The 13,494-nt window shown below is 32.0% G+C and overlaps 1 protein-coding gene across 2 annotated transcripts in view; it reads left to right on the top strand.

The window, feature by feature from the left end:
* The window catches only part of Sf3b1 (splicing factor 3b subunit 1), a 124,659-nt gene that overhangs the window by 56,706 nt on the left and 54,459 nt on the right, over positions 1-13,494 (top strand). For both annotated transcript variants that reach the window (XM_085817857.1, XM_085817861.1), the window contains one exon: positions 5,825-5,970. In XM_085817857.1, coding sequence (XP_085673983.1) covers positions 5,825-5,970 — 146 coding nt within the window. The remainder of the gene's footprint in view (positions 1-5,824; positions 5,971-13,494) is intronic.

The following is a 13,494-nucleotide window of genomic DNA, read 5'->3' as shown; positions in this document are numbered from 1 at the left end:
AATCTCCAATTTAATATTTTATTTGTAAACATTTAAAATATTGTTGTATTCTTAGACACAAAAAGCAGAATTTAAGTTTTGTTAACTTCTTAGTAAACTACCAAGCCGTAGTGCAAATTAATATTCAATTTCTTTTGCAATAATTGTATTCACTTAATATTCTTGGAATATGAGCTAAAGAAGGAACGTTCTTGGAAGATTAAAGAAGTGTTTAAATCCAGTGATATTACGTTTTTTGTCTTACAAGCTTAGGATCAAAACGATTCTGCAATTGCCCGAGTAGTTGATTTGTAAATGGCTGTGTTTGTATTGCATAACAATGCATCTTTTCATTATTCAATAATCAGTCGGAGAACCGCCTGTGTTCCGAAAATAAGTATGTGTACTCAATCGTCCTGCATGTTCTTCAAATTTGTCTTCTTGTGATTTTTTTTCTTTCCCAAAAACTAAAGTTGCCTCTCAAAGGAATGTTTTTTGACATTGAAGAGACAAAATGAGTATGACATCTACTTTTAGAGGCATGTCAAAAACAGATCTCTACAAGCCTTCTCTTCCATTACATGTTGTGCAGTCAGACAAAAAGTTGCATCAGTGTAAATTCTATAATCTGTTTTTATTACACTCTGATTACTTTATTAACATACAGTGAATATATACTAAACCTTTTACTTCAGCTTCATTAATTCGGAATTTTTGACGGAATTGTTGTCGGAACTAGGACTTAGAAGATAAGTCAAATTGAATATTTCAATAATTCAATAAATTCATGGTCGAAGTTTCAATATTTTATTTTCGGAGGGAGGGGAAATTTTTTCAGTTTTGGTCTAATATCCTAAGTATATTTGCTTCGATTCTTTATTTTTTCCATAAAAGCGAAAATCTTACGCATGGTATACATATAATGCATAGCTTCAAATTAAAATTTCATAATATACAGGGTGGTTATAATTAAAATTTCACTTTGAAACGGTCATAAAAGGAAAACTACTGGATCAAATGTTATCAAACTTTGTAACCGTGTAAAGAATGTCATGGGAATTTATTTTCCGCGAAAAAAAGAAAGTTGGAAACCTCATCACCAGGGGAAAATGGCGCTGTATGCAATATTGTTAAACGAAATATGGGTCGGAATCTAACTTAACCTTTTGTTACACGGGTTTAATATGTTGTATACCCTTAAGAAACTTTGAAGTAGGCAAATTACCATTTAAAGGCGTTAAATTCAATAAAAGTTGAGTGTGCCATCCGTGTAAGTGAGAAATTCGTCCGTGAAAATCACGAATTAGCGATTAGAAAATGTGAGATCGGAAATCACTCGCACAAGTGCATACAATCTGGAAATCGTTTTCTTACAGATCGCTAATTAATAATTTTTGAAGTCTGAATTCGGCACTAAAACATGAAGATACTGATTGAAAACGCTTTTAATCGATTTGGGCCAAAGAAATCTCTCATGTTATCTATCTAGCTCCATTGCATTCTCCTACTGCATTCGATTGCATAGCAGTCATTCCACACCGTTTAGTGTTGAATGACAGCTAGTATTATAACTGAACCATTTTTCTTTGAAGAGCAGTCGGCAGCTGGACCACTGTGATTGCAGCTCACTTAGAGTCAATGTTAAAATGTTTCGTGATACATGAACTGCAGTAACGTGGCATTTTAGATAATACAATTTTTATGCAGGGCTGGGCCTCACCTCACGTGTGTCGCACAATTACTTAGGCAACATTTCACGAATGAAAGTCTTATAGGCCAACACTTACCCTCTTCCCACCAGACCTCAACCTCTGTGATTTTAGCTATGGGGTTTTCTCAAAAGCACTATTTATGGTGATAATCTAAACAATTTGGCAGAAATGAAAAATGTGATACACTGACATGTCCGTAACATTCCTCCTGATATGCTAAGAGCTGCTGTCGAGAATGCAGCAACAGGATTTAACTAACTTTCGGAAAATGCTGGACGCTACATTGAACCTGCTTTGTAACACGTTTCGGAAAATATTAAACGCAATTTAAACAGATGTTTTCGTGTCTTATTTCATTTAACAATATTGTATACAGCGCCATTTTCCCCCTGGTGGTGAGATTTTGAACTTTTTTTTTCCTGCGGAAAATAAATTCTCATAACCTCCTTTACACGATTCCCAAGTTTGATAACATTTGGTCCGGTAGTTTTCCTTTTATGACCATTTCAAATTGGAACTTTAATTATAACCACCATGTAAATTAAACTTTAAAAGTTTGACAGTTTGGTTCAAGTCCCAGCTTTAAAAATATATATATATATATATAATCTTTTATATTTATCTTCTTAGAAAAGATGTTTTAAGAAGCTAATTTTTCCCTCGCGTTATAGATTGTATAAAAAAACATGATCTTTAATATGATTTAGATTGTTTCAGCCGATATAAGAATCGGGTCACTCGGTGGTGAAGAATAAACACTGCTGGACTTTTATTTTAAATCTGGAAATCTTTTAATTAAAATATTTATCCTTTGGACTTTGCTCTATACTTTGTTTATAGTTAAAATGTCTAGAAAATGAAAAGCTGTCTTCAGCTGAAACACAGTTGATGCAATTGATATTTTAAAAAATTGACAAGAATGCAAAATTTATGAAAATCTAGCAATCGAAAAATCTTAATTTTCTTGTGTGAGCACTTAAAATAACTGTAGAAGGAAAGAAGAAAATTAGGGAGAAAAGCAAAAATTTTCAGGGAAAATTTGGCTCTTAGACATACCAAGATGTTTCAAAAAGTTGGACGCTTTTGAATATACTTTCAGGTTACTTCAAAGAATTTAGGCGTTCAAAGAGAAAACACTTGGGCGTGTACACCAGCAAATACCATCAATAGAGCTTGTGTTATCAGAAAAGACAAAAATGATATCATTGCAGATTAAAGTGAAGAGCGACTGGTTTTAGACTATATGGTTGCATAAATTTAAATTACGTTATAGAACATCATATCGTACCATAAATGGAGAATCCCATGATTTTCTCAGTCGAATTATTTGAAGATTCAGGAGTTTATCCAGTATTGTATGTGAATGTCACCTAAAGGCGTTTTTTTCCCCTCCTGATGAAATAGCGGCCGATCGGTAAAGTCGCTGAACTCTGGTAGTTCGGTCCAACGTTCAAATTCCACGAACAGGATGGCTGCATGGGCGTTTTCGTGGTTTTCCCCATGTGTAACGTATATGCGAGCCAGTTTTCCTTAGAAAGTCCTCCACAAAGGCATCCCTCCCCTTAGGCAGATAGCTCTAGTGTGCTTTGTCATAATTAAATAAACCAAAACCTCTTGATGAAACCAGTCTTTTCTTTCATCTCATACCTTCAAAATGTTTAGACTCTAAAGACTGATAAAGGCTCTGACCAGATATTGATGAAATGGATTGAATTGGATTATTAAGTTACGTCAAAGCAGGGTTATCTGCCTAAAAGGAAGGATGCCTTTGTGAAGAACTTTCAAAGGAAAACCAGCTGCCATACACGGTACACATGAGAAAATCCACGAAAACACCTATGCAACCAGTCCATTTACCGGGATTCGAACCCCGGAGTGAACTACCAGTGTTCAGCGACTTTACCGCTCGGCCGTTTGTGGGCCTTTATGAAATGGAAGGCGATAACTTTAATTTAAAATGATTGTCAGAAATATCAAGATATTTCGAAAAGTTGGATGTTTTTTAATATACTTGCGGAATGCCTAAAGAAAAAGAGCAAGAATAAAGTAGAATGCCTGAAGAAAAAGAGAAGAAAAAATAAATTTTTGGGTAAAATTTAGTATTTGTATTTTTTTTAAATTTTAAAACTTTTTAATCTTATAATATTTGATTCTTACAATTTCAAAAATAAAATATTTGACTAAAATATGAATAACATTTAAGAAACCAAATGTAGGATAAAATTGTGTAAAGCAATGGGCACAATGATAAAACTGTTTAAAGCAATGTATGCAAGTCATCCTAAGTTAAAATGTCAGTTATACATCTCTCTTATTTATATATATCTTTTCTGAACAGAACATTGAAAGGCGTGTTAACTATGCTTTACTGTATTTGCTCTTTTAATATATGCAGTTTTCAAACACATCGTAATCTGAGTTACAAAGTATTCCTCCGAAAGAAACGCAATTCAAATAAATAAAATCAAATTCTGGAAAATTTATTTAAAATGCTCAGTTGGAAGGAATAGATAGAAAATTTTCAAACAATTATCTGAAGAGACAATGCAACACAAACAATTAAAATAAAAGTATAAGAATTTAAAAATTACCTAAAATAATAACTATGACAAAAAATATATATAAAGAAAACTATTTGAAAAAAAATAAACGCTGCACCTTTATTTACGCAGTTCCAATAGGTAAATAGAAATTTTTAAAACAGTTATTCAAAAAAAAAAAAAAACCATTCAACTTAAACAATTAAAATGAAATTCGAAAAAGAAAAAATTACTTAAAATAATAAGTTATAATTAAAAATACAATATAAAGAATATTATTTGGAAAAAAGGAACGATGGTGACTTTTTTTTCCTCTCACGGGAAAGGAAACTAGGTTGCCATATATCAAGAAGATCGCCAAGTGAACTATTCTTTGCGCAAACTGACAAAATAGTGCCAACATAAATTTGTGAATTTCTCCGTAAATTTTGCTCCAAATTTTACAAAATTTCATATTTAGGCGTAATTTGAGTCGTATAATCGAAATATGTAAAAAAATTGGTATGTTATTTCAGAAAAAGTCCGATTTTGTGTCAAAATACCTATGTTAGAATAGTGCTATATATAAATCTAATATATATCCTAAGTCGCGCTTTTGAGACATGAAGAACGCAGTTTGAATTTTGTCAATCGGCCCAGTAGATCGGGAGATATAGGACTGTCCCATTTTTTTTTTGAGCAGTGTACAAACATCTGGAATCCATAATCTGGTTACTTTTTGTTTCTTAGAGAATCAAAATTATTAAAAATAAAAATAAGTAACCCTTAGTAGTAGAATATGCAGTTATAAAGTTCCAAAGTAATAGGATTTGAATTTATATAAGATTTACAAAAAATATTTTGTGATTGTTGCCGTATGAATTTGTTCTAATATATTTAATTTATGGATGAACTTTGAGTCAAACTATTTCCTAGTAAAGAAATCACAGTAAACTGAATAAATACTGATTTTAATGCCTATTAATATAGTTGTATGTAGATGGTAGAAAAAATTTATTCCTTTGGATTTGTTTCATATATGTGTTTAATTTTGTTTCAGATGTCCTAGCGATCCTTACAAGTGCTTATAAGTCCTTATATTTGAAAATAAAATATAAAAGCCCTTATAGGTGCTTACTTTTTCTCTAAAGCACTTATTTATTATTATTATTATTATTATTTGTTTTTATGCCTATTTTTAACGAACTCACATTCGCCCCGCCCTTCCAAAGCCGAAACTAAATAAACAACTTTTCTTTCTTATATGGAACGTCAGATTGTGAATCAAACTCCCAAAAATATTTTTTTGCCTCTTTCTCTGCATTAACCTAATCTTTGGTGCACGTCGTTCTGTTGGTCAAGGTTTATATTTTAAGGTTATGCAATTGTGTATAATATAATTAGACAGGTGCTTTTTTTCTTAAAATGAGCTTGAAAAGGCCTTATAGGTGCTTATTTTCTTACCTAAAATGTGGCTACGAACCCTGTTTATAATTTGCTTTATTGTCAGTTTTTATCTATTTAATGATAAGTATGATATAATCATGATTTCTTCTACTATGTGTTCTTTTATGTAAAATTCACTTACCTATATTATATATAAATTTTTAATAGGTCTTGTCGATGAGCAGCAGAAAGTCAGAACTATTACTGCTCTTGCTTTAGCTGCGTTAGCTGAAGCAGCAACTCCATATGGTATTGAATCTTTTGACAGTGTCTTAAAACCTCTGTGGAAAGGTATCCGTACTCACCGTGGTAAAGTAAGTTGTAATAAATTTAATTTTTGTTAAATTTCAGCATTCATATATTTACAATATAGTTTATATGTTATATACTTTGATTTACTGAAATAGTTATTACAATACTTAGATTTAACTATTGTAGTGATGATTTTACATCCTGATCCTGCTGATTCAGAAATTTAAGAATATTAAAAAAAGAAAAAATCGTCAAATGCCAATAAAAATTTTAATATTTTGGAACTTCAGTCTAAATATTGTACGCATTAAACAGATATACATCAGCTAAGAAGTATAGAAATTTCAAGTTATTTATAATTTGAAGGATTTGTAAAGATTTTTTATTTATTTCACAAATCCTAGCAGATCATATGTAAGTAAAATTATTGTTCAGGCTCAAAGTTATAACCTTTAAGAACACATGGTGAAGCTGATCAATTCATTTAATTTCACACAAATAATTTAGTCCTCAATTATCAGAACGAAAATCTACATTTTTTAAACGAAATTTAAATAGACAAAATAAATATGTGCTCTGTGAAGTTACATATCCTAGTTATTAGTCAAGATAAGAATGGAGGTACTGTGGATGTTTGTGCCATTGTAGTAACAATTTCATTATATTTAACTCCTAAAAATATATTTTTAAGGCTTATAGTCGTTCGTCTATGGATATTCAATCAGACTTATCATCAAAATATATTAAATTCATTGAGTATGTGAAAATATTCAAAATTGATACTCTTCTGTTATCGGGACCGGATTCAGAAATATTATGGATGGATGTGTTCATGTATGCATGTAGCACGTATATATGTACACTGTGGGGGGGAAGAAAGAAAGAAAGAAAAAAAAAAGGGGGGGGATAATTATATCTCTCGTTCTACTGGGCCGATTGACGAAATTCAAATTGCATTCTTCATGTCCCGAAAGCGCGACGTGGTATATGTACAGTACAAAATCCGAAATCCGGAGTGGTTGGGACTTCGACGATTCTGGATTTAGGATTTTCCCGCATAATAGACCATCAATTTAAATCTGGTAAGATGGCATGTAGAAATTATGCAATTAAAATATGAAATCATAATTTATGAAATAAAGAACAATTATTATCTAAAAGGTATCAAAATTCACAAAAAAAAAAAAAACACTTAATATTTGTTTACTTTATTAACCATTTCTTTCAATGTAAGTTGTTTAAGGTGCTTCTATAAAAAATTCAAAAAGTTTCTTTTTCTTTTTTCTTGTGTCATAGACAGTGGACTTTCCAATTCCATACTCCTCCCATAATTTTGAGAGGGATAAAAGCCTTTATCCATTTTTTGTTGCAAATCATGTGTATTTTTGTTTAATGGACATCGAAACATGGTTTCGCTTTGTATATCCTTGGGCAACTCCAAAATTGGAAATTCTTTTCAACATAATCGAAAGTTCAAGCTTGGTTTTTATAAAATTGCCGTAATAATAACAGTCACTCTTTTCGACATAATCGAAAGTTCAAGCGTAGTTTTTATAAAATTGCCGTAATAATAACAGTCTGCAAAAAATAATAAGCTAGATCAAATTAGAAGCTCAGGGAGCAGCGCAGTCTGCTACCTTAATTGAAATGCTTTTAATCAGTAAAGATAATTTTAGCCTAGTTTAATAGCGTCCGTTATACATTATTGGCTGTGTATCACAAGATTGGCCATGGAAGCCAAGTTGTTTCACTAAATTTTGTCTTGCTGCTATTGCGTACTGAATTAAGTCTGAAATGTATTAGTTTAGTTATTTACTATACCTACGTTTATTTCTTGCTCATGCTTAAAACTAATCCGAGTCCTGAATAAATAAACTCCCACATATACTTAAGGCTTTATCGAGGGCAGTGCTCGATCCCGCCTGGTGCAGTCTCTATGGGTCCTAAATTCTGCTACAAAGTGCTTTCCTAATTTCTAAATTTTCATTAAACTTTGGATCCCAGTGATTTTCCTAAATCATAAAAACTTCTCATCCCTTAATTTTGCTGTTCGGTGCATCTCGAAATTCCAAAAATTCTGTCTTCCCTAAATTCTGCCGTCCGGTGCCAATATATATTCTGCTCCTGCTTTTGGGTTTATGGTGAATAACATATCAGTTATTCTTAATTAAAATAGCAGTAAATGTAATTTTTTGGAGTTTCATTAACAAAATCTAATTTTAGCACATGAAAAGAAATTTTTGTTCAATTTTTCTTCTTTAATATTTATTAGAGCACTTAAAAATCTGTAATCATTGCCAAGCATAATGTTAACATAAAAGGTTGCCATACTCTTGTTATTTAATTACTAATATAAAAAAAGTTTAGACATCACAGTATGAGTTATTACTGAAGCAGTCATTTATTGATAAACATGCGGTGATGAAAGCAAAATATAATAAATAATGACTCGTCAGGTCAGTGTCAGGGATATAAAATAGGTGAATTTTTCTGTTTGAGATGTGTGCCAAGTGGATACTCAGCTACAAAGCCAAATTATTAATCTTACAGATTTTTGCTTACATGATTGATTTTTTATAGCGAGGTATTTTATTTAGTGCTTAAGTGAAATTAAGAATTTGAATTTTTAAATGAAAATCTCCACACGTTTTATTATGGAAGAAAAAATCAAATGTGCATGCATAAAGCATACAAAAAAGAAAGTTTGGGTCTTTGAGGTCCGGAATTTAGATCATTCTGGAGAATGGACATCTGGATTTTGGACTTTGTACTGTATTAGATTTATGTGTAGCACTATTCTAACATAGGTATTTTGATACAAAATTGGACTTTTTCTGAGATAACATATAAATCTTTTTACATATTTCGGTTCCTCGACTCAAATTATGCAAAACTGCGAAGTTTAGTAAAAATTGCATGAGTAGTTTTTAAAACATTAGATCTCTAAATTTTAGCTCCTCAATGTTAATTGAATTTGGTATATATTTATTATCTCTTTTTTATGAAATGTTTTTGATTCTTCCTTTCGCATTTCAAAATTTAAGTTCATTCCAAATAAATTTCACCCCATCTTTTATGATTTATTTTTTAAATTTGTAGTTTAAAATAATTTTTATAAATTTTTTGAAAAAACAATTTGAATTATAACCTATAAAATTTTTACCATCATCTTAAAGTTGGTGTATTTCTAAGCCTGCAAAATTATGCCTGCAGAAATTAGAATTTTTTATTCAAAATTTTCTAAGATATACAAGAATTTATATATTTTCACGTTCTGAAATTTGGCATCTTTTTTTTTTTAGTGATAATAACGCCAAATGTATTTATGGATTTTGTTACAGTGATTTGCCATAGATTTTTTTTAACCTTCAATTTTCATACTAACCTTAATTTCAAATAAATTTTTACGGTTAATTATAGGAAATTTTTTCCCTCAGTGATGCCTAATAAATATTTATTAGTACTATATGAAAAGCTATTTTTTTTAATTGCAGATTATATTATTCAATTTTTTACTTTTTCTTAAATTTCTTTCTTCCTTTTTTAAAAAAAGTATTTGTAACAGTAAATTTTTACCTTCGTTTTATCGTCTGCTACTTTGCTTTAACTTCATTTAAATTGAATTGTGTAAAACTTAGAAAGTCTGTTTGATAATAATTTTCACAATGTTTTTTTAATCAAACAGGACATTGGCAGTTTGGGTCATGTCCCAGCTTTAAAAATATATATATAAATTTTTACATTAATCCTCTCAGAAAGAATGTTTTAAGTAGTAATTTTGTGTTGTGTTGTAGATTATGTAAAAAAACATGTTCTTTAAAATAAAAATTATTAGGCTTAAAAACTCTAAATAATATGATTAAGATTTTTTGCATCCGATATAAGAATTGGGTTACTCGGTGGTACAGCATAAGCGCTACTGGTGTGGTTTATTTCTTTCTCATTTAACAAAAATCTTTTAATTCAAATATTTATCCTTTGGACTTTGCTTTAAACTTTATTTATAGTTAAAAATGTTTAGAAAATGAAAAGCTGTCTTTAGCTGAAACACATTTGATGCAACTAATATTTTAAAAAAATTGATAAGAATACAAAATTTATGGAAGTGTAGCAATCGAAAAATCCTAATTTTCTTTTGTCAGCACTGAAAACAAATGTAGAAGTAAAGAAGGAAATTAGGGGGTCAGAAAGAGTAAAAATTTAAAGGGGAATCTACTTCAAGAAAGTTGGGTGTTCAAAGACAAAACACTTGGACGTGCACACCAGTAAATAGCAGCAATTGAACTAGTACTAACGGAAAAAACAAAAACCATATCATTGCAGATTAACTTGAAGAGTGACTGGTTTTCGATTACAGTCAAAAGTCGTTAATTCGGACACCCATAATCCGGAATGATCTATAATCCGGACCTCAAAGCTAGCGTTTCTGCGCAGACGTTTACGAGTGCGCATAAGACCTTTACGGCTCCGAATATGTTTGTGCGCATGCACATGTAATGTGTAACGGAGGTGAGCTAAAATTATCTAATTCAGTTAATGTTGCAGATTGCGTTGTTCCTTAATCTACGAATTGGATCCGGCTTATTATTTTTGCAGACTGTTAGAGCAATTTCATAAAAGTAAGCTTGAACTTTCGATTATGTCAAATAGAATTTCCGATATATATTTACTAATATGTAATTTGTATCTACAAAGCGAAAGTATGTTTTGAAATTCGAAATCTGTTTATCAATTTCACACAGGCGGATTGAAAGTTGATCTGTCAGCACTATCCTTATCTTCAGAGCAGATGTTTTTATTTTATTTGGCTTATAATTCCTTACTAAGTGTATTATTTCATCTCGATGAACTCTGTCTTTGATATGATTTAAATCAAGTTCCTCCACATTATAATTCGCTTCCGATAGTGAAGAAAGTGACCCAGAGGTTATTGAAAACGAAAACATTTCGATTGACAAATTAGTCGGTATTCTCAACACAGCAATTATAGGACTTGAACAGCGGAATTTTGTAACTAAACAAGAAATTATGTCTGTTTAATAGAATTAAAGAGAAAGTATTATCACATGAAACGAAGCAACTTACATTGAAAGAAATGTTTAATAAAGTAAACAAATAAATATTAAGCTTTTTCTTTTTGTAAATTTTGATACCCTTTAGATCATAATTGTTTTTTATTTTATAAATTACGGTCTCATTTTCTGCATGCCATCTTACCAGATTTAAACTGATGATCTATAATCCGGAGTCGCTGAAGTCCCGACGAGTCCGGATTAACGACTTTTGATTGTATATGGTTGTATAAATTTAAATTAGAACATCATATCGTATCATAAATGGAACATCCCATGATTTCTCAGTCAAATTATTTGAAGATTCAAGAATTTATCCACTGATGTTATAAGGTGTTACTCCCGCCTTCTTAGCGCGACTTTGTGGTGTAGTGGTTTACACGCTCGGTACGTATTCAAGAGGTATGTGGTTAGATTTCTGGCGAGGGCATTGTTCATTTTTCATTTCCTATGCTCTCCCCCCGAAAAAAAACACCTAATGTCTCTACAGTGGCACCTGAACTAAAAGGTGGTGAATGATGATTCTTCATCACCAGGATTTGGTGACTGGGTCCCCTAATCCCCAGTCGCCCTTTAAAGGGTGGGGGGGAGTATGTATATAAGGTATTTCTTCCGCCTTCTTAGTGGGCCTTTTTGGTGTAGTGGTCTGGAAGCTTGGCGCGTATTCAAGAGGTCCATGGTTCGATTCCCGGCGTGGGCTTTGCTCATTTTTCAAGACTACTGCTTCCAAAAAATTGCAATGTCTTTAAAACATATATGGGTATTATCTAAAAACATTATTCCTCTTGATGAAACCTGTCTTTCCTTTCATCTCATGCCTTCAAAATGCTTAGCCTCTAAAGACGATAAAGTCTCTGACCAAATACTGATAAAATGGATTAAACTGGATTATTAAATTATGGCAAAGCAGGGCTATTTGCCTAAAAGGAAGGATGTCTTCGTGAAGAACTTTCTAAGGGAAACCAGCTGGCATACATGTTACACATGAGAAAAACCATGAAAACGCCCATGCAACCAATCTGTTTGGCAGGATTCAAACCCCGGAGCAAACTACCAGTGTTTGTTCTGCAACTTTACCGCTCGGCCGTTTGTGGGCCCTTGTGAAATGGAAGACGATAACTTTATTTAAAATGAATGTCAAGATCAGGGTTTGTATGGTCCTTAAGAGTCCCTAAAATTCCTTAAGATTTTTTGAATCATTTTTTAGTCCTTAAAAGTTCTTAATTTCAGCCAAAATGGGCAGAAGGTTCTTAATTTTAGTCATCTGAAATTTTTGTCTGTTTTTACGACTGCTATTTTAAGTATGAATTAACATTTTGGAGGAGTATTTTTGGTAATTTGCTGACAAATATGGATCTTTTTAATGGATTCAAGGGTTTATTATTTGTTCCTATTTCTTTATATCAGTGGTGGGATACTCGAGTTTCTGAGCAAGAAGTGAAACATAAACATTTCGAAATTATTTCATTTTTTCTAATGAAGAGCTCTTAAGTGACTTTTCGCTTTTGGGTATGTGAATTCTTTTATTAACCCGTCACCACACGCGCTGGGGTAAAATCCAACCCACGTGTAGATCAAGGTTAGGAAGGGGTCGTGCAGAGTAATTTTTCCCGTATCCTTGGGATTTTGTGTTTTTTCGGGAAAAGAATGTGCAATGGGATTGTAGCTACCCCGTGCATGTACCAACGTTTCACTTCTAGAGAGACATTCATTGAGATGAGTGCGTACGAGTGAGAACAGTAATGACTGCGGGTTCTTCTCGCTAGTTTTGAAACTGATAATGAAATTGAAGATTCCAATTCTGAGTGCGATAATACAGGGTTCGTACGGTCCTTAAAAGTCCTTAAAAGTCCTTAATTTTTTCAAAAATGATTTTTGGTCCTTAAAAGTCCTTAATTTTGGCCAAAATGAATAAACGGTCCTTAATTTTGCTCATTTGACATTTCTTATCATTTCTAATGATTGCCGTTCTAAGTGTGAATTACGATTTCTCATGAATATGGAATTAAAATTACACGGCTCTTAACCAATCTGTTGGTGGATTTGCGTTGCAAACGATAAAAAAAAAAAAAAAAAATTAGCTACCCGAACGAAAGTATCGGTGTCTGATTGGCTATTCACCCAATCTTTCGAAACAGGTGTTATCCATAAATTTAGGCAGATTGTGACGAAAGCGTGAAGCCGGAAGTTCTTTAAGAGACGAAAGTGATGATGAAGGTGCTTGAGAAAAAAAAAAGGGGGGGATTCTGAAAAAATTTGCCAAAATCAGAGCAATTCCAACCTGGAAGGCCACAACTCTTCCGACGCTAATACCAACGAGATGCCTGGAAAGTGCATTTTCAATAAACTGTGGCTTCATCAAGCTGACTACAAAGACTGGATATTGATGGATGGTAATACTTAAATGTCGTCTTTGTCTGAAACAAATTGAAATTTCTAGAATGGGAGAGTCAGCACTGAAAAGTCACATGAAAATTAAGTTTTGTTTTATCATTTCAATTTGTTTTTACACGG

Source organism: Stegodyphus dumicola, chromosome 1, assembly GCF_044657685.1.
Source record: "Stegodyphus dumicola isolate Sdum_Otavi_A_Nest chromosome 1, ASM4465768v1".
NCBI classification, from domain to species: Eukaryota; Metazoa; Arthropoda; class Arachnida; order Araneae; family Eresidae; genus Stegodyphus; species Stegodyphus dumicola.
This window is presented reverse-complemented; position numbering and strand designations above follow the sequence as displayed.